At 41.6% G+C, this 21991-nt stretch overlaps 1 protein-coding gene across 3 annotated transcripts in view; it reads right to left on the minus strand.

The window, feature by feature from the left end:
* ext1c (exostoses (multiple) 1c) overlaps window positions 1-21991 on the minus strand; it is a 108242-nt gene that overhangs the window by 18014 nt on the left and 68237 nt on the right. For all 3 annotated transcript variants that reach the window (XM_085261503.1, XM_085261504.1, XM_085261505.1), the window contains exons 3-4: window positions 9360-9453; window positions 5024-5131 (exon numbers count right to left, since the gene is read on the minus strand). In XM_085261503.1, coding sequence (XP_085117629.1) covers window positions 5024-5131; window positions 9360-9453 — 202 coding nt within the window. The remainder of the gene's footprint in view (window positions 1-5023; window positions 5132-9359; window positions 9454-21991) is intronic.

Here is a 21991-nt window from a genome sequence, read left to right on the forward strand (position 1 = left end):
TTTCACCAGAGAGATCCCAAGTTGTTGCCACTCACTCCAGATGATGATATTGAGCATTTTCTCACTACTTTTGAGAGAATGGCTCAAGTTTGCCGTTGGCCGAGAGAAGAATGGGCTGTTCGACTCGTACCTCTGCTCACTGGTAAAGCACGTAGTGCTTATGTGCATATGGACATTGCTGATTCGGAAGTCTATGATAAAGTAAAAGATGCCATTCTTGCTAAATACGAAATAACTGCTGACACATACAGAAGAAGGTTTCGAGCCCTGGATATGCACCCAGGTGAAACTCCAAGAGAACTTTATGTGCGATTAAAAGATATGTTTTACAAATGGGCGAAACCTGAAAAATCTACAGTGAAAGACATTTCGGAACTGATGATCTTGGAGCAGTTTCTGAGGATGGTCCACCCAGATCTGGAGGTGTGGATCAGGGAACGTGCCCCCAAATCTGCAGAGGAGGCTTCACAGCTAGCGGAAATCTTCATCTCTGCCAGAACAGGATCGAGAGGAACCACCTTTGGCCGGGACAGCTTCATGACTGGACAAAGTAAGTCTGATGGGGGTGTAAGGAGTGGTGGTATAGGCCAGAGTAGAAGTTATCCTGGAAGCAGACATTTTGTTTCTGGTAAAAGTAACAACACTAAAAAGTCACATTCAGGTTCAAAATCAGATGTTAGATGTTATCACTGTAACCAGATAGGCCACACTCAGTATACCTGCCCAGCAACAACACAAAGTAGGCCATCCCTTTTGTGCTCAGCCCCCAGACCCACATTGCCAGGTCCTGATCATGAAGCAGTAAGAACAACACCTGTACTTGTTAATGGTCAGCGTGAAGAAGCACTCTTAGATACAGGGAGCTTTCAGTCAGTGGTTTTGGCTAGTTTAGTACCAAGAGAGCTATGGAGCGACACAAGGACTAAAATAAGCTGTGTACATGGTGATGAGAAGGATTATCCCATGGCTGAGGTGTATTTGACTGTAGGTGGCCAGACATTTCTTCTGCCAGTGGCTTTAGCACCCAGACTACCATATGCAGTGATATTGGGCTTAGATATACCTACACTGCTAGATTTGGTGTCTAATGAAGTTCCGGGACATTTGCATACAGTTCATGTAGATCAGGACCACAACGTACAGAAGCAAGACATTATTCTGCAGGCACAGCCAGAAAGTGCAATCCCCAGTTTGATCACCACAAGAGCTCAGAGTGCAAATGACCCGTTAAAAGAGCTACCTTTCTATGATGAAGAATTAGAAGTAAGCCCAGCAAAACCAGCTAAATCTCGAGCGCAAAGACGAAGAGAAAAATTTAGGGGTTCATCCAGGTTAGAGGGTGTAGACCAGAGCCCCAACCTCCCTCTGGAACTTGATATCCCACCAGATATCTCTTCACTTCAACGGGCAGATCCATCATTAAAATCCTGGTTTGATAAGGTGTCGGAGGTTGATGGACAGGTGCGAGGGACAGTAGATGTGTTGGCAGATGCAACCTATGTGTTGAGAAATGGTGTCCTTTATGAGTGTAAAGGCAAGACTGAAGCCATAGCATTACCACAGGCACTAAGAAACAAAGTCATGGAACTTGGTCATTCAGTACCTTGGGCAGGCCATCTTGGTTTTCAGAAATCTCTACACAGGATTGCAAGCCGTTTTGTCTGGCCTGGCATGTACACTCAACTACAGCAGTTTTGTAAGTCGTGTCAGATATGTCAGCTCACCCTAAATAAAGGAGTGGCCCGTGCCCATCTTCAGCCATTGCCTGTCATAGATACACCTTTCGAAAGAATAGGAATGGATGTAGTGGGGCCCCTTGAAAGAAGCTCATCAGGTAATCGTTACATCTTGGTCATTTGTGATTATGCCACTCGTTATCCTGAGGCTTTCCCCCTAAGATCAGTGAAAGCGAGACAGGTTGCCAATTGTCTCCTGCAGTTGTTTTCTAGAGTAGGTCTAGCTAAAGAGGTCCTGACAGACTGTGGCACAAATTTCCAGTCTAAATTCCTACAGCAGGTATATAGATTACTTGGTATAAAAGGTATTAAAACCACCCCTTACCACCCCCAGTCAGATGGACTAGTAGAGCGTTTTAACCAGACACTAAAGAACATGCTGCGCAAATTTGTAACAGAGACTGGCTCAGACTGGGATCAGTGGCTGCCTTACTTGTTGTTTGCCTATCGCGAAGTGCCACAGGCCTCTACAGGATTTTCACCATTTGAACTGCTTTATGGCCGTCAAGTGAGAGGTCCACTCGACCTGCTGAAAGAACAATGGGAGAATCCAGAGCCTGATGGAGATAATGTAATAGCTTATGTGCTGAAAATGAGAGAGAGACTAGAACAAATGACAATACTGGCACAGCAAAACATGAAAGTGGCTCAAAACAAGCAGAAAACCTGGTATGATAAGAAGGCCAGGGAAAGGACATTTCAACCAGGACAGCATGTGTTGCTGTTGCTTCCTACGACAGACAGCAAACTGCTAGCCAGGTGGCAAGGCCCCTACAAAATTACAAAACGTCTTGGCAATGTTAACTATGAGCTGTACATGCCTGACAGGAGGAAGAAACATCAGGTCTTCCATATTAACCTGTTAAAAGAATTCACGCAGCAGCAGCAGCAACCCATCACGCAGCAGCAGCAATTGCCAATGCAGTCCACGCAGCAGGTAAAACAGCATTGTCTTGTTCGGGTAGTCAAGGACGAAGAGGAGGGAGAACAGTTTTTTCCCACAGGCAAATCAGGGCCAAGTTTAGTGTCACTGGCCCATCTTAAGCCCTCCCAGCAGGGAGATTTAAGGGCTCTTCTGGATCCAAATTTGTTCCAGGAAAAACCTGGTTTTACAAAACTGGTACAACACAAAGTCCACTTGAGGGATAATGCTCCACCCCGTAGAAAATTCTATAGGATTCCTGAACGCCTGGTTTCACAGCTGAAGAAAGAAATTGACCTAATGTTGTCACTTGGGATAATTGAAACATCAGCGAGTGAATGGTGCAGCCCAATTGTTCTGGTCCCGAAAAAGGATGGAACATTGAGGTTTTGCATTGACTTGAGATATCTCAACTCTGTCTCAAAGTTTGACCCCTATCCAATGCCTCGTATTGATGAGCTCTTGGAAAGGGTGGGGAGAAGTAAGTTCATTACCACTCTTGACCTAAGCAAGGGCTACTGGCAGGTGGCCCTAGCTCCAGAGGCAAAGGAACTGACGGCCTTCAAAACCCCGTTTGGGCTGTTTCAGTTCAGGGTGATGCCGTTTGGTCTCCAAGGGGCACCAGCAACGTTTCAGCGGCTGATGGACCAGGTCTTGAGGGATGTGTCAGACTTTGCTGCAGCATACTTAGATGATGTTGTGATATTTAGTCAGACCTGGGAGCAGCATGTGGCTCACCTGCGACGCGTTTTAAAGCTAATCAAATCTGCTGGTCTTACTATCAATCCTCACAAGTGTAAGATCGCACAGACGCAGGTGGAGTACCTTGGATATGTGGTTGGACATGGACAGGTGAAGCCTCAGGTGGGGAAAATGGAGGCAATCCATGCATATCCAGTTCCTACAACCAAGAAGAAGGTGCGGGCATTTATAGGCTTAGTGGGCTGGTACAGTAAATTCATCCCCCACTTTGCAGAGAGGGCAGCACCTCTCACGGATTTGACAAAAGCGTCGGCGCCGGATAAGGTCAAGTGGACAAAAGACTGTGACAGTGCTTTCATTGACCTTAAGTCAGCCATCACAGGTGATTCTGTTCTACACAGCCCGGATTTCACTCAGCCTTTCACACTGCAGACAGATGCTTCTGGAGTAGGCTTAGGAGCCGTGCTGCTGCAGGAGGTGGAGGGAGTGAGGCGCCCAGTTGTTTTCCTCAGCAGAAAGCTTCAGGACAGAGAGTCTAGATACTCCACCGTGGAAAAGGAGTGTCTTGCTATGAAGTGGGCAGTGGAGTCACTGAGGTACTATCTTCTAGGCAGACATTTCACCCTGGAGACAGACCACCGTGCCCTTCAGTGGCTGCACAAGATGAAGGAGTCCAACATGTGTGTTGCGAGATGGTATTTGTCATTGCAACCCTATGATTTCACAGTGCGGTATCGTCCAGGCAAATCTAACTGTGTTGCAGACTGTCTTTCACGTATGTATGAAGATTGAAGTACAGTAGTCTAAGGAGAAGGGGGGAGGAAATGTAATGGAGACCAGGGGTTCCATTACCTGGTTGGTATTGTTAATAATAAATTGTTGGATTGGGAATTTAAAATAGGGTAATAAAGAAAACACATTAGATCTTTTGGAGTCTTTTATTAGGTTATTTGATATACAATTAAATTGACAGCTTGTAACAGAAAAGAGACAGTGGGACTGGCCATCCTACCTGTGTCGGAGAAGAGCCAAAGTTAGAGCTGTTTGCAGTTAATCATTTATCAATAACCTAAACATATGTGAAATGAGAACTTGTAAAGGTACTCACCTGTCCTAGTTGCTTCTTGCAGGATGTGGAGCAAAAGAGTGAAAGCGGCTCAATCACCTGTTTAAGAGCTCTTGGAGCAGACCAGTGTGCCAGGTTAGGGAGTATGGTTAAAGAGGGTTTTAATTTAGATAGAAATGGGTGAAGCTTATGTTATTGGTTTGTTTATAGTATGTGTTGGAAATATGTATATGTTTGTGATGTGCTTTAATGTTATTGTATGTGTGTTTGTGTGGAGGGTTATGTGTTCATTTTGATTAGTTAACCCCCATACTTGGGCTATTCCAGATGCTCACCTGAAAAGGTAGAGTATAAAAGGAAGCCATTTTGTTTAGTTGTAGTTAGTGTTTGTGCTGTTATCATGCTCCTTCTTTAATAAAGTGCCAAACCATGGATGTCTTTTACTCCAGTCTCGCGTCATATTATTGGACAGAACCTATGACCGCCGGCCAAAACTGACAATCCCGAATGAACATCTGGCCGTCAACACAATGTCTGCTTGCATGTGTTAAGGTGTTCACCTGTGTGCGGACACTTGTAAATGCTTATGTCCGTTACCTGAAGTAGTAATCTTTCGTCTCCCTCAATGACCGCTTGGTTCCACTGTATGACGTCAGAAAACGGCAGCTCCCAGCCGTTACTCAGCAGTACTGGGATACACGCCGCCTGGACACACACATGCAAATAGAAATAAGAGTTTAAAGAATCTTAAAGGAAACAGTGAAAATAAGAAACCAACTTGTGTAACGTAGGAGAAAATATAAGATTTGAGAAGCTGCAGATGAAATGGGTTCCTTCTAGTTTCTTATAGCCAGATCGCCCCTGATGGCACTAAACCCAGGATGTAGTGAGACTGCAAAATTTGGCTTTGTGGGAGAGAACATTTGCACGTGTGAGGCCGAAGCTGTAATCACGCTGCGTTACATACATAGATCTGGCTGTGCACGACTAATTCTTGAGAATACATAGAGCCACCCAAGAACCAAGCAGGCCTGCTTTGCCAGAGCCTTCCTTTTTTAAACGCGTAGGTTGCAGTGTCATAGGTTGTTGTTGTTTCCCAAAGAAAAGCGGATTTTGAAACTGGTAACGTGCAGAGAATGCCATGTGAAATTCACAGTCAAAAACAGGCTTATATCCACAGTTGACATCCAGTGAGTCAAAATAGGTTCCTTCTGATTCAGCCCTCCTTAGCTGCTGGCTTGGGCTCCCCTTTGGCAATAAATGCTATAGCTTGATATACAGCTGCATGAATACAATGTAGTCTGGAGGAGTGTAGCCCCAGCTGCTTGGCACTGTGATATCCCAAACTGGGCAGATAATATGATCAATGCTTCTGTGTGTGTGTGAGACCCTCACAGAGTGGCTGGAATGAGTAGTAACTTCATCTCTACTTTCCCTGGATACTCCGGAGGTTTGTTAAACACTGTCATTCATATAGATGCAAACACAGATGTGGCTGACTGGGCTGACTCACTCCACGCTAATTAGGTACAACCACTGAGGGGGACATGTGTGGGGTAAGAGGAACACTGAGGGAAAGAGAGCAGAGAAACTAAGAAGCAGTTGATGCGTTACAGCATAATGCTTCATTGAAGTGGATTTTTGATGTTGTCTTATTTCTTCATTTACTGACAGGTTTTTGATGTTGTTCTCCTTTTTTTTGCTACCCTTGCACCCCCTTTGGTCTTCCCCTCTCTGTAAATCTATCAGATTTTCTCCTTGTTTACTTGGTTTTTTCAATTTCTGTTTGCAGCACTTTCATCTCATCCTGCTCAGTTTTTCTTTCTACTCACTGTGGTCTAGACTGTTGGTAGATCTGGGTTTGTTTCCACCTTTTTTTTTTTAAAATTAAACCACCAGAGAGAACAGCACCGGCAGCTGATATTGTAGAAATCAACCACTCTCTCCGGCCCATCGAGACTTCCATCGGAGAATCAACCTGCTGAAGGACACTCGAGCAGGACCTGCACATGCATGCGTGTGTGGGAATTAGCACCTGGTTAAAACAAGGTCAAATGAAGATCCTCGAGTGATAATCCAAGGCCTTTAATTTTAATTTTGCAGCAGCTCACCGGAGCCTTCTCCCTGAGAGATAAATCACTGTGAGGGTGAGCTTCAAACGTTTTAAAGCCCCCTCTGCCTGGAGGTAGAGGAAAATGAAGGCCTCTGTGCTGTGTAGTTGTTTTTGGTTTGTTTGCATTGGGAGACGAACAAGGGGAGGCTCTGAGCGATGGTGTATGTGGAGGAGTGTGCAAATGTGTGTCTGTGTGTATACTGGAAAGCTGGCAGCAAGTTTCCTACCACAGTGGTAATTGCCAGTTCTTCTGTGGGCTTGGCTAGCACCAAAAAAATAATACAAAAAAATGAAAAATGAAAAATAAAGAGTACACAAGTGAAAAATCTTAAAAAGCGCCTTGAAAGGAAGAGAGAGAGAGAGAGAGAGGCTGATACGGAGGAAAAAACAAGAAAAAAAAAAGGAAGGCAAAGAGGAGAAAGGGACCGTGACAGCTACCTGCTGCCAAGCCGAGTGGGTTGTGTGTGGATTTGTCCATTCAGCAGACATCAGCGGCGGTGGGGCAGGCTGCCACTCCCATAGATGCTTCCGGACTATTCACGCAGTTAGAAACACACACTCACACACACACCACGTAGCCCCAGAGAGCAGTGCAGCCAGGGAACACTGTAGCAGCCAGAGAGTTCAGTGTTCGGCAAAGCTAAAAACAGCCACTGCTGCTTCCTGCACTGGTGTGAGACCATCAACTTGGGTGGCAGAGTGAGAACTACAGCACACTGTTAAAGCGTTTAAACTATTCTCTCACTCCACTGCCTGTGGTGTCTTTATTGTTTGTGTGCTTGCACATTTCACTGATGGACTTAAATGAAGGATCCTAGAGTTTGTATAAGTGCTCGCTCGCGTCTGTGTGTGTTAATGGATCCATTTTAGGCTAAAAGGCCTTTCAAATAGCAAATAAAGACTTTATGGCTCAATCTGCATTCAGCATAGCACAAAGGTCTGGGGCAAAACATTTGCAGATGTGACCATTAAGGTGTCAACAACCAAAAACACTGCACAAACCGCAGCTTTGGAACATAAACATTCTGCATTCTTTGCACTTCCCTGTTGATTGAACGGTAGTATGTGAGATGGAGCTTGTTCGGCATGAACGGTTTCACTGCGGTTTAGTTATTCTAACAGCGTTGTGGGAAAATCAGCAGATAATGCTTTGATAGTTACTGTGTTAGTATAGTACATGTGGGATTTTATCTGATTGTTTATGCAGGATTTAGTAAAGTCCTGAAAATAACAACAGCGTTTTGTAAAGAGAAAACTTTTGAATCATGTTTTTATGTTACTACATATGCTTGAAAGTAATTACGATTGGTAAGCACACAGAGTCATGTGAAAAAGGTTTTCAGGACTCTGTGCAGTCCAGTGAAAAACCCCATGATTCAGTAGACGTAACCTTCTAGAACAAGTAGCAATAACTCGAATTGTTTTCTGTAGAACTTTCTCTCACATTGTTGTGAAGGAATTTTTTCCCATTCTTCTTTATAGAATTGCTTCACTTGATTGACGTTTGTGCTAACTCATTTATCTGCAGCTCTCTTAAAGTCCTGCCACTGCATTTCAATCAGGTTGTGGTCTGGACTGTGACTGGGCCATTGCAGCACCTCGACTTTTTTATTTTTTTCAGCCATTCAGGTGCGGATTTACTGCTGTGCTTGGGATCATTGCAATGTTGCATGACCCAATTTTAGCCTTGCTTTAGCTGTCAGATAGTCAGAGTTCACGGTCAACTTAATGACTGCAAGATGCTCAGGTGCTGTGCCTGCAACACGAGCTCAAATCATTGCACTTTTACCAATTTGCACACTTTTGCTATGAGGTGTATGTGCCGTGTTTGGTTTTTATTAAATGTGGTGCTGGTTTTCTCCTGGCAACCTTTGCAAACAAGCCATTCTTGTTCAGTCGTCTTCTAATTGGACTGTCGTGAGCTTCAAATTTAACATGCTAACTAAGCCCTGGGGAGTGTGAGATTTGTAGTTTGTAGTTTATCCGAACATTGCATGGAGTAACCTTGTTGTGAATTTGCTAGGGCGTTCACTCCTGGGAAGACTGGCAGCTGTCCCGAATGTTTTCCACTTGTGAACAGTCTTTCGTGCAGTAGAATGATGGACTTCAAATTATTTAGAAACGTCCTTAGAACCCTTCCCAGATTGATGGGTAGCAACAAATGCTGCTCTGAGGTCACTGTTGATGTCTTTCCTCTCTGGCATTGTGTTGAACGCACACTTAAATGTTCCAGACCGGCAAACCAAAACCTCTGCTTTTATAGAGGTGCTCACATTTGATCCTTTTATCAGCTGCATTTTATTAGTATTCCCTGGACGCTTTAACCTCTTAATACGTATAAAAGCAGTAGGGGTGGACTTTTTCACAGGACTGTAGAGACTCCTGTGAAACCTCTCATTATCACACTGTACGCCTTTTGCATAAAACATAATAATGTAAGCTTGTTTGAAACCAAGTTTAAATTGGCAACATTAACCATTCATAATCAAATAAGTAAAAATCTGGCATGATAATAAGATCATCTAATTTGCTTCATTCAGCTCCTGTTGGTATCTTAAGCAAAGAGCCCACCAACTGTTAGATCCTGACTCAAATAACACTAAAGCTCATCGGTACATGAAAGTGTGTAATATGCATGAGCAAGAACAGAAATATATCTAATCTCCAGAGAAATCAATAAAACTGTTGAATCTTTAAGCCATTATTTCGCATAGATGACTGGGCCTGAGAAATGTAGGTGTAAATCGTGAAAAATGACCTATGAGACTTTAAGGTGAATAATGGTCATAGCCAGCATTGTGCACAACAATATATATTTACCTGCAGTGACTCCAGGAAGCGGAAGGAGCCCAAGCGCCGACCTCGAGGCACCAAACAGAACGTGGAGTTGTGGAGGAGCTCCTGGTAATCAAACCTAGCAAAGTGGAATTATAACACATTGTTAGTCTTTATCAACATGCATATATGCAGAGGCAGCATTCATTCCTTATTAGCAACTGACCTTTTAATCCACAGGAGTTATTAAAAGCAGGCATAGCGAGTCATTTGTCATGATTCTGGCTACCTAACCAAGCTATGCAAAGTTTTGTAAGACAGCAGAAAGGTGGAAAAAGAAGAAATGTTATTGTGGCTGGAACCAGTTAAAGGAGAAACTAAAATCTAGAATTAGTCTCAATATTAATATGCTAACTGGTATATTAAAATTAATATTGCTACAGTCAGAATAGTTTTGTAAAAGCAGTGATGATTAAAAGCCGTCACAGTGTGAAGGCCTAATCTACTAAAATGATAGCGAACAAATCGAATACATAGTCTGCCAATGTGGCAGCACATGCTCCCTCTAATACATCAAATTTAACATCTGTCACACATTAAATAAACCAGGATTTTTGTGGCTTTTCATTTCTGATATTTAGTCATAATGGCTCAGATTATGTGCCGTCATAAATCTTCCCTCTGCAGACACGTTGGCACCAGTACAGATAGCTACTGCATGTTGGAAAAGTATCTATCACTGAGCTCATAAGTAAATATGCCCTAATCTCTCTTCTCTGTTGTAGACAAGATGACTTGAACTCATGCCAAGTAAGAAATTTTGAGTGTACCCCTCCCACTGGCTGAGGTCCACTGCCTCACACTCGTATTTCATACTTCTACGATGCACAAGATGCCAAATGGAAACCCCTGAAACAATACTCTCCTTCATACCCTGAGTGGAACGGCAACGGTCGAGTGGCGTAACGGTTTCATGGTAAAGAACTGCGGGGAAGAGTAAACAGATGAGGAAACAAACGGCCTCTTAAGCGAAAATTCAACTTTCCCCCTTCTTTCTTCCTCCTCCACATCTCATCACTCCACCTCCCTGTTTAAGTCACCCCGCTCTTTTTCCTCAGCCCTCCCATGTCTCGGCATCCGGCGCTCGGCTTGTTGATTTGCAGCAGGAACATCACTGCAAAATATGCCTCCTATTAATCTTCTCGCACCCTTCATGAGTGACAAGATCCAGTCTTCCTTTGCTCCCCAGATGACAAAATTGGGCTTCCATTGCTCATGTTGGCAACGGTTAACACTGGCAGTTCTGGAGTTCAAGATCTGAAAGGATGTCACTGTTATAGCTCAGCGTTGGCTGCGTATCCACTATAAATGTGTCAAAACACACCGAACAGACACACACAGACCTACACAAACACTGGCATCAGTTTACTGAAAGACAGGCCTGTCTGGCGTTAGCTCCAGCTCCGCTCTGATATTCCTCCACGTGTTGATGGAGCTGACAGAGAGATATCTCCACTGTTTTATGCACATGCATACACGCGTAGGTGTGTGATGAGGATCTGTTTGCATGTACAACAGCACCAAACTCCAGTGAGCAGCGCTGATGTACATTTGAAATTAATCTTCCAGCAAAAATAACCGTCATGACTGTTAAAGAGATTTGCACAATGTATTTCTGAGGATTTGCTGTCCAAATCTTGTTCCAAGCTTGAGATTTGGGTAAAGATATGCGTTTAGTTATGCATGAGCAAATGAATTTGTAGATTGCATCTGTGAAAACGTACAGCTCCTCGGTGTATTCGTGTGTCTGAGCAAAGGGAATAAATAAATGTGTAAGTGAGAGTGTGTGCCGCATTCAAAAGTAAATGTCTTTTCTTCTGGAGTAAACACACTGACGTTTTTGGGCTTGCTGGTCTGAGAATACACAGATATTCTCCTAAACTGTGTATATGAGTGTGCACGTGCCTTTGCATCCATCGTATCTAATGCGAAACAGCGGGACCCCGTTGCATTTTTTAAACGTAGCGAGACCGAGCTGGTTAGCCTGACCCACTTCTGTCTCCGGGTTCTGTTGCCTCTGCGTCCCTGCATATGTTTTAATGTGTGTTTGATAATGCATAACTGCGACTCAGCTTGTCTGCATGCAACATGGTCTGTCTGCAAATCTCGCAGTCTGCTGTTCTTTAATGAGGGAATGCATCGATGCAGGGAACAAGTAAATCATTTAAAAGCACTTTGTTTTCAACGACAAACAACCAAGCCAGCTGCCTCTCCTCCAATCGCTCTCATTTTCTTTTCATCTGCCCCTTTGTTTCTGCGCCTTTCCTTTGACCACGCATGTGTTTATTGATCTCCTCCGTCATACAGAGTCCACACGCAGATGTGCAAAGTGGGCAGTGTAGGTGTGTTTGTGCAATACACACAGGTGTAGATTAAGTAATAAATGCACATAAGTTAACAGGAAAATGAAGTATTTTATAATTCTGAAAGGAAAAATAAATTCCTTACTGATTCTTATATGGGATATCACAAAAACACAAAACCTAATCCCACATAAACAAAAGCGTACCGTTTGAATTTCATTCAATATGTGTGAATCGAATGTTGCTTATGATATTGCTTGAATTTAAAAGAATAATAGTGCTGTCCCTTTCTTTGCATCACCCTGTGTCCCTCCGGTTTAGGTTAAAAATGCTTTCATTCTTTGCATATTTCTTCAGTACAAGTCCGTTTGTTAAATTTTTGTTTGGAAATCTAGATTTTCTCTAAAACGATTAAAATCTGGGCACTATCTGCTTCCAAGCAGTCACAATGTACAGCAACGCACTAGCTGTCCTCGTGCCACACTTAGAATGCCCCCCTGCAAGTCCTATTCTCTAAGTGCTTCAACCACCATCTGGAACATGTGCTCGATCACTTCCACGGTGTCAAAACGATGACCCTTCACCTCATATTTTGTACTGAGGAAAAGGAAGAAGCCGCAGGGAGTCAAATCTGGTGAGCAGGGTGCTTTGACACACTGTGAGCAGGCAGACACTGACACAGTGACACGCACCACAGTTCAAGTTGTTTGCACTGAATGTTCTCCCTCACACCCGTCAGAACTTTGCAATGCAACTTGGTGCTGACAGTCTAACCCTTGGGGATGAATTCATAGCGCACAACCCTCTGAATGCTGAAGAAAAGTGCAAGCAGTGAGCTTGTCACGTACCTAAGGCCTCCATCACGTTAGTTAAAATTCAACTCAAAATGTAGCCACGTAGCGGTCCTTCACATTCCTTTTCATACACACAGATTAGTATCCCTACTTTACATTAGCAACGTATGACAAATTTCCACAACTGCACATCAGCCTGCCTACATTAAACAGCAGCTGAGCGGCAAAATTTGTTGGTTTGTAAGTCGAGGAAGCGTCATTTTAAATGAGAACATAACCATGTGTATGAGTGAATAACTGAGTCAGTGTTTCTGTGAGTGGAGTAGGTAAACCCTGTGAAATAACAATGACTCACTTTGTATTAATGTACGAGTGTGTGACTGCATAGAGGTAATTCTATATTGTGCCAAAAAAGGAGTGCACCGCACTGGATCCCCTGCGTGATAATGTGGGAAAGTATGCATGATGCATGTAATGTGCACACAACGATCTGCATTTTCAGTATAGTGGGGTAAACTTCTGCACATCGCATGCTCGGGTCTCCTCCTCCATCTCTCAGTCCCTTCCCCCCGTTTGACTACCACAGGGTTTAGAGCCGTTAGCTTCTCTTCTCCTCACTTCTGGAACTCCATCCCAGATATTCATAACACTGACTCTTTCCCCACTTTCATATCCTGTCTCAAAATTCACCTCTTTAAACATGATCATCTTCCACATGAATCCTCTGTTTTTAAATGATTTTATATAGTGTAAACTTGTTCCACTGGCTTCGATATTCGCTTACTTTTTGTTACTGCCGGCTAACTGCACCAAATCAAAATATGATTACATGCCTGTGTTGCATGTGCTACTTGTTTCAGCTGACCTGAGACGGGTGGAACAAGTATTGATTTGGGCAATGATGCTTATTAAATGACTTAAACTATCTCTTTTCATTTATTTCAGAACCACGGTAGTTATTTTTGTACACCTGTGAAACTTGTACTTAACATTTTGACACTGGGTGTTGTCTGAATACATTTCCATCTCATTTGTATGCCCCTGATTGCATATTGAGTGTTTGTGGTTTTGTGATGAAGGGTTCTGATTATGTGTACATAATCTGTAGAAGTCAGCACTGCTCTGTGTTTGCATTTGTGCGTGCTTTTGCGTATATGTGTATAAACACACACACACACACTGCAGCCTTCCAACTTTTTTTCTAATCTCCATGCCTCCCAAGAGAAGAGCTATAGTTAAATATTAAACATCCAATATGGGGGCAATCTACGTAGATGGATAAGAGAAGTTGATTTGTAGTCAAGACACACACTCGCGCTCTCTTTTTCCTCTTTTACAAAAACACACACAGATTTATGCCTGATATCTTCATATTTCTATCTTTTTTTAATATGTATTTTTGTCTCATACAGTCACAGTCTCTCTCGCTCTCTCGCTCACTAATGTGCACACACAAAGTGCACAGTGCACAGCAGTTTTTCTCTCTTTAAGTCAAGTCATTGGGCTCAGTATGATACCCATATCATCAAAGCTGTGTTTACTAAGATGGCACCACTCTGAGTTTCTGACTGTGTGTGCATGCCTGTTTTTTTGGGGTGTCTGATAAGCAAATCTGCTTCTCTTCTGCCCTGTCATCTCCCGATTCCTTTTCTCTCCCTTGCTCAAACATCAGCTTCACCCTCCCTGACATTCTCTTCCTTTCATATATATATATATATATATATATATATATATATTAGGGCTGCCACGATTTGTCGACTAGTCACGATTACGTCGACTATCAAAATCGTCGACGACTGATTTAATAGTCGACGTGTCGTTTGAAGCTTTGTAAGATCGCAAAAGACGCAGGAATAATAGCAGGATTTAAGAGTGTAATAACGGACTGAAACAGAAGATGGCAGCACAGCATGTACAAGGATGCCAGCTGCCGTTAAACCCCGAAGAAGAAGAAGCAGCTGTGTCCCAGAATTCATAGCGCGGCCCAGCTTAGTTTCCAACAATGGCGGTAGCTAGTTAGTTTTAATATTACTCTTATTATTCTTTCTGGGTCAGAAAATAAACGTTTAACATATTTTCAGGCGAGAATGTAGCTGTGTAAACCTCAAATATCGGCTCAGTTTCAGGACACCACATATTTTCAAAAGCGCTCCGACGTTTTCGGAGACGTCTGTTACCCACTAGCTCGATAGCTAGCCGGGGGCTAGGTCACTAGCGCCGTGAGAACACCTGACCCCCGGCAAATTGTTTTCAAACCCACCGCCGTCTTTCGCGACTCAGGTTAAATATATATGAGTCACTTAGATAAATTAAAAATGTTGTTGTTTGGCTTTTTTTTTTTTTTTTTTTGTATTTTATTTGTTCCTGAGTAAATCGGTTTGGCTGAGATTAAAGTTATAGTTTTTACACAGCTGAATGAACGTCAAGCAGACAGCTGATTATCAGAAGTGTGAGATGCTGGAGAATTTACTCCGGTGTCCTGTTATATTTTAGATAGCAAGGAGTTTATTAAACTTTACCGAAACAATCTGCAAATTTCATTAAAATTGAATAAACTATCATCTTGTCTTTATTTTTAGTTAGCACCTTAAAAGCTTAAAGCTGTAAGCTAATGATAGTTATATAAGAGCAGATGCTGCTGGTGCAATAAGCTGTAGTTTTACGTCCAATGGATGATGATCTGATTAGTCGACTAATCGCATAAATAATCGGTGACTAGTCGACTATCAAAATAATCGTTTGTGGCAGCCCTAACATATATACACACATATTCGGTTTTCCTTTCTGTCTCTTTCACCCACACATTCTCTCTCTCATTCTATACTAAACACTGACTAATGAATATTGACTAAGTGTAAACGGAGAGGTGAGGGATGGAGGAAAAGAGGAGGGGGAGGGGGGGTGGATGCTCCTTGAGTGACAGGAGCTTCTGGTCAGTTGATTTCCACTCTGCTTCCTGTAAAGGTCAGGTGTCGATGGAGCGTGAACGTGCTCCAGTATTTGTGTGTTTGCATGCGTGAGCACGAGCGCGAGGCTCACAAAGGTTATGGATTAGCTGCCACGGTGCTAACAGGCCACTGTCTGTGCTTTTCACTCTCATGTACAGCTCAGCGAGCACAGTATGACCTGCATGACAGAGTTGGACTGTCTCTGTAATTTCAGCACACGTCTTACAAATTACGGCCAAAACTGTAGGCCCAAGCAACCCTCATTTACATGTTTCATTTAGTTTTTTGTAAAATGTTGCAAAGAACCAATTGATCAAGGCATCAAGACAAATGAGAGCTAGGAGTAATGGGAGTTTCTGTTGCTGAAAAATCCAGTGGAATAATATCCAATAATTATGGCTTATTCTCCCAAAATATTCAGCATATCCAGACCTCTGCTGCCTGCCTGCTTATTCATTCAGAAATATGTATGTAGCCAGCTGCTTCAGCCTCTGGGCCTGAAGAGGAAGGGAGGGTCGGATGCGAGTAAGCCTCAAAACTACAGCTCTGTCTGCAGGCAATAGGTCAGGCACTCGACACTATAGCTTACAATAAACCTGCCATCAGATGGAAGCAGGGGCAGACATATTGCCTTTGTATTTTATTGTACAATAGGCATTATTTGGACAGTAAAACACTGGGAGTCAAAACTGAAATAAGACAAAGAGACAAGTGAGAAATGTGAACAGCATATTGTAAAGATTAGAGGGTGAAAAAGCCAAAAGATGAGGAAACAGTAAACAGAGAGGGCGCAAAGACAGGAAGCTAAACAGAGTTCAGGTTTCAGTGTGCGGAGGAATGAGGTCTTCTAGTATCCTCTTACAATAAACAGAAACCAAAGTGTTCATGTTCTTTGTGTGGAAGATGTCTCTGTGATGTCTCACAGTAGCAAAAGTGCCCGAAATTTTATCGCTTTTCCCTCCTCCTCCTCATATCTTCTGTCTAAATCTTTTTTTTTTTTTTACGTTCCGCTAATCTCTGTGTCAAGGAAAAACAAAAAGAAAAAAAACCTACAAAACTGGGCTGGTGTGTGTGTGTGTGTGTGTGTGTGTGTGACAAATCAACAAGAGACAGGGACAGAGAAGGTGTATCCCGATATTAAGTCCTCTCCTGCATCTGGTGCGGTAAGGAACCATCTTTCACGGACACACAGGCTCACTGCCTGGCAACGGCAGATGGACAGATAAGCTTCAGTCCTTCAGCCACGCCTTCTTCTTACTATTCCTTCCGCTTCCTTGTACAAAAATATTCAGATTTGATTGCATTTTCAGTATTTCTCTGCAACTCAGTTCAGCAAAGAGTTAAATGTGGGGGGATCAGTGCAATTTGGGATTAAAATAACGTAGCATGAATTTAAAAAATACTGAGGAGTCAGTCATAGTGCAGATCATCTGCTGAATGACACTGATATTAAGAATGAAACATAGACTCGAATGCTCAAGATGCACAAGCGGTAGCACAAGTAACTACAGGAAGACGTCTCAACACAGTGGTATTGAAACGGTGTCAGATTTTGAATCCTATCAATCCCACTGGAACACTTTTGTGTAGTGTTGAGTGAATCCTCCATGTGAACTGATATCTGCATCTCACTGACAAGCTACATATCAATAGTGCCACAATTTACAAGAAAGCTCTAACCTTGTCTTTACCACACTTCAAAACGGGAAAAAAATGGATATTAATAAAAAAATCACTGGAACTTGATTTGATTAAAAACTGGCATTTAAAAATTAATGTAGGCAAGATTTTGCTCATCAGTTTTGGCACGTGTTTTTATTGGTTATGACACTTTTGTGAGCTCGCACAGTTGCCACAGTTGGAATTCTAAAAAATGAATTTGACCTTTTTTTTCCTGCCAAAATTCAGACTGAATAATTTAATTGCAACTATTCACATGAAATATCTCCTCACTTCCAAAAGCCCCGTTTTTTTCATGAGATGAAGTGCATTTAGTTTTTAAACTTAAATTCATTTCTGGCTACAAGCTGCAAAAACAACACTGGCGTATTATTTTGACATCCAGTAGAAACTCTGAACCTCCTAATGTCTCCTTTTTTGTCTGTGAGATCTAAAAACAGACAAATCACGGACCCAGATGTCAAATAATCCGATTGGTGACACAAGAAAAGCAATATCTGTATGCAGGCTGAACCATATTGGCATTTTTGTCAAAAGTCTGTTATTGTGACAGCGCTGCTGCAATCCCCAAATTTCTCTCCCTTTTGGTCTATCCTCCTCCCCCTCTCCCACAGTTCCTTGGCCTCCTTTGCCAATACACAGACACACCTCAGAGTGCTTCAAGTATTAGTCATCCACCAGGGCTCTGACATGCAGGCTAACTGCCAGCTTTCTCGAGACGCTCGCAGAAAAAGACAAGGCAGTTCCTTTTACTGTATCAAAAGCCACCATTCCTCTGTGTCTCTTTGCTATCTAGCTGCAGACTCACTAATGGATTTTCTGCCATGCAGCTTTGTCTTCCTCAGTTACCGAGAGTCATTAGGGCCGACCTCTGAAAAGGGACAAGGGGTGATTTCTTTGGATGAAACTGGTCACCGTTTCCTCTGGGCTAACAATGAAACTCTTCAGCTAGTATAATGAACTGTTTATAATTTCCCTTTACAACCACATTAAGCTTAAAAGTTCGTCATTCTAATGTGCCATACAGAGAAAACACACATTATTCATTTTTAAAAAAGCATGTAATTCACATACTGCATGTGGTCTTTAACAAAAATAGGATTACATCAAGTCAGAAACCCTCACCTGTATGTCAACATCCTTCACAGCATAAACAAAACTAGGACCACCTGCTACCAGGGGGGTAAGTTATTATACACTCCTATCATTGCTCACAATTTGCTAATGCACAACCTGTGATGATGAGCTGTAAGTTTGACTCATAAATAGCATAACAAACTTGTTATATCATTTTTCGTAAAAACAAGAAAACAGAAATCCTTTCGAAATATTTGTGAAAACTTAACTCAACTGGAAATGACTGAATTCAAGGTTTTTTTTACCCAGATTTGAGCCGGCACTCTGGATTTTTCTGAGATGTTGGAAAGTAATCAAGCATTAACACTGAAAATGTGACTACAACAATAATTATGTCATAGCATCAAAAATTTATTTTTTATTAAAGAGCTGCCCAAACTAGTGAATTAAAATATACAAAAACATTGGAAATTTATTTTTGGTAATAACCAGTGATGTTAATTCAGTGCAGCTCTGGCATAAACCTTACACTGGGGGGTGCTGGTCTAGTAAATCTTTCCTTTTTTTGTATAATATTTATTATTGAAGAAATATTAAGAAAACGTAAAAATGTGCTGTGCATCATTCTGTTTTATGTATTTGAGCTTGCACCCAATATATAATATACCCAGTGTGAACAATTTCCAGTTTCTGCGAGACCGTTCTCACGCTATAATAAGATATTTTCATGTTAGGGTGGCATATTTCTCTCATTACTGGATACTGGATAATTACAGCTTCTCTAGTTACCGCCGCTTTTTATTTAATTAAAATTGGGACCGCAGTTTTTATTCTTCTGTGTAGGCCACCTCATTCTTTTTTTTAAATTATTTTTTATCTTCTTTGCTTTTTTATGTTGCTTGATTTTTCTTTTGCCTTTTATATAAAGCACACGAATGTTTGCTGAATGATGCTACAGAAATAAACTTGGATTACCTTGGTGATTAACCTGCTTAATGAGAAATTGTTCTTACGTCACATCTCTCATTATTACACACACAAAAAAATCCAATTAAAGCTATTTTTCTTTGTTACTCAGGAATGTGTTATTATCTGTATGTAGTAAAAGTTTGCAGAAAAAAAATATGCACATTCCTAAAATGTATTCACCGATACAAGTGTTTGCACCGTTATCGCATGTTCGCCCACTTGCATACTTTTGTCTGCTTCGTTTAAACCCTCACACCGCTGTATTCCCATCATTCTCTAGTTTTTATCCCTGTTTACATTATAAAGGTCCTGAACTCTGCTAGACGAGCCACATATCCAGTCCAGCCCTTTCTGTTGTTGGTTCTGGACTCAGTACTTTGCTGCATAGTCGTCCATCATGTACACAAATATACTGACCACCAGGAACCCTATCATTACACACGATCCCTTCTCTGGTGAGCATGTGCCCTAGCTTCTTTTAATATCACTCTATTCTCCTCATTGCCTCTTTGTCTTTATCGCTTCCTTGTCCTCTGTCTCTCATTAATTACACAAAGACGGGAGGACTAAGCTTTCTAATCTGATGGGCACGACCCCAGCTCAAGCTGATCCCTTCCTTAATGCTTTTACTTATACCTCAATACAGAGCTTACACACACACACAAACACATCTACAGGCATAGCTGACACACCAACAGTCACAAACAGATCCACAGGAAAAAGGGATTTGCATATTTAATCATGTATTATATCAAATAAAAGGCAGACAAAGTGGATCTGTCATTATATGATTTATAATGTGTGTTTAACTTTCAAGGCTCGTAAAAGTTGTTCCAAGGATGTTATAAATGTTGCAGAGAACTATGTAACCGTTCTCTTGAAAAGTGGACAAACCGATGAAACCAAAGAGCCGAAATGGAAAGGGATTTTTATTTTTACCTCCTGCATCCATTTAATAACAGAATTGTGGTTTTATGCAGATTACAGCTACATTAAATACTGCATTTAAAGTAGTTCCAGCAAGGCTTATCAACGTGCTTTTCGCTAAATCTGTTTAATGTACCCTTAATTTTTACAAAACCCATGTTTTCCATGTTTAGCTTAAATGATTAAATAAAAAGAGCAGCATAAAATATTCCAGTTTTTAAGCAAAAAGCCCCTGAAAGTATGAGAAAAGACAGCAGCTTAAAATTCGGATTTATTTGTACAAGCTCGGCATACATACACAGAGGGAAAGACCAACTGCAACTGGTGGTATTTTGCTCTGCATTGGCTTTTAAAATTGTTTCTATTTTCTATACCCAAAGATATTCTGACATGTTAGGGCCAGCATTTAATATTCCATCTCTGTATTTCAGAGGTGCACAAAATAAAATGTCCTGTGAGGTTACAGTGTTTCTCTGGGCATTAACTTGGGGGTCAGTTACATGAGGAAGAGCGAGGGTGTGACAAACTTCATCATGTGGGGTTTCTGGTTAAATATAGAAATGGGAGCACAGCTGTCTGTCCATTAGGCTAAAAGCACAGCAGGACAGGAACACGACCATAAAGACATTGGCCTGCTTTTTCTCTGAATGATGAGGACGAGTAAAAAAAAAGAAAAAGGAAAAAGACAGAAAAAAAGGATTCACATATCTGCGAGACTAAGGGGTGACACTGAAAAAAGGGCGGAAGGACGAACAAAAAAAGGAAACTCAGGACAACTAACACAGTTTGGGTTGATTTGAAGACTTGCAGGTGTCTGTATTAAACTAAAACAATAGAAGTCTTTTATATTACTGATAAGGCTAAATTATCGTTGAAGTGAGGAGAATTTGGACCAGTTAATTATGTCATCACTTAAGGTCAAAAGTGCAATGTCATCTAAATCTCACACCTTGTGTTTATAGAGCATCAAACATAGACTAGTTTGACATTTTAAGGAATACATTATTTGCTTTCTGGCACCTGCTATGGTATGACTGCTGTGGTAGACTTATACCAGATTTACCTTATTTTTACATACAGTAGCTGTCGCTGTCTTCGACTTTACAGGATCCCTTTATTCGTGCATCATCGTTACACATTTTATCACCCATTTCAAGTGAGAAGTTGGAAATCTTGAGTTACCTCTCAGACTTTCCAGTTGGAATATCCGACTGATGGCAGCGGGTAACTAATGGAGCAAGAAGCTGGGTACAGCCTGGACAGGTCGCCACTCAATTTAGAATCACCAATTAACCTAACTCCACCCGGAGACAGCTCATGCAGACACAGGGAGAACATGCAAACTCCATGCACACTATTCAGTTTATTTTGTATTTAACAGCTAATGTATACACTTTTATAGACTTTTGTTCTAGCATTAAATAAGATAAGATGCAACACACCCGCTGAAACTAGTAGATAAGCAGAATGTGTTACCTTTCATCCAGTTTGTATTGCTTTTTACCCCGTGCATATTGAGTCTTAAAGCTAAGATATGCTGAAATGCTAACGGATTGCTGGTAAAGGCGCTTAAATGAAAGTGGTATTGATGTAACTACTAACAAAAAAAGCAAGTGAGCATATTTCCCAAGAAACCTTTGTCCCTGGGTTTCTTAATAGGATACTCCAGTCACTCAAAAAGCATTTCGTCTGTTCTTGAACTCATAGAAGAGCAAGAAAAAGACATAGAAATTCTTCACAGAGGAAAGAAAGAAAAATCTACCATGACAGTAGAAATATTCGGGTCTATTTCGAATAAGAAGAAGAATTTTGCAGATGTAAGTTTTAGCTCACTGGAGAAAGAAAGGTGACACAAATTTAAAAAGTAAACAGGTTGCTTCATCATTTAAAAGAAAGGTTACATACATATAACTGCACTC

Source organism: Mchenga conophoros, linkage group LG22 (assembly GCF_057382185.1).
Source record: "Mchenga conophoros isolate Kocher_MC1m ecotype Shallow Benthic linkage group LG22, M_conophoros_male_GT1.1, whole genome shotgun sequence".
Taxonomy (NCBI): domain Eukaryota; kingdom Metazoa; phylum Chordata; class Actinopteri; order Cichliformes; family Cichlidae; genus Mchenga; species Mchenga conophoros.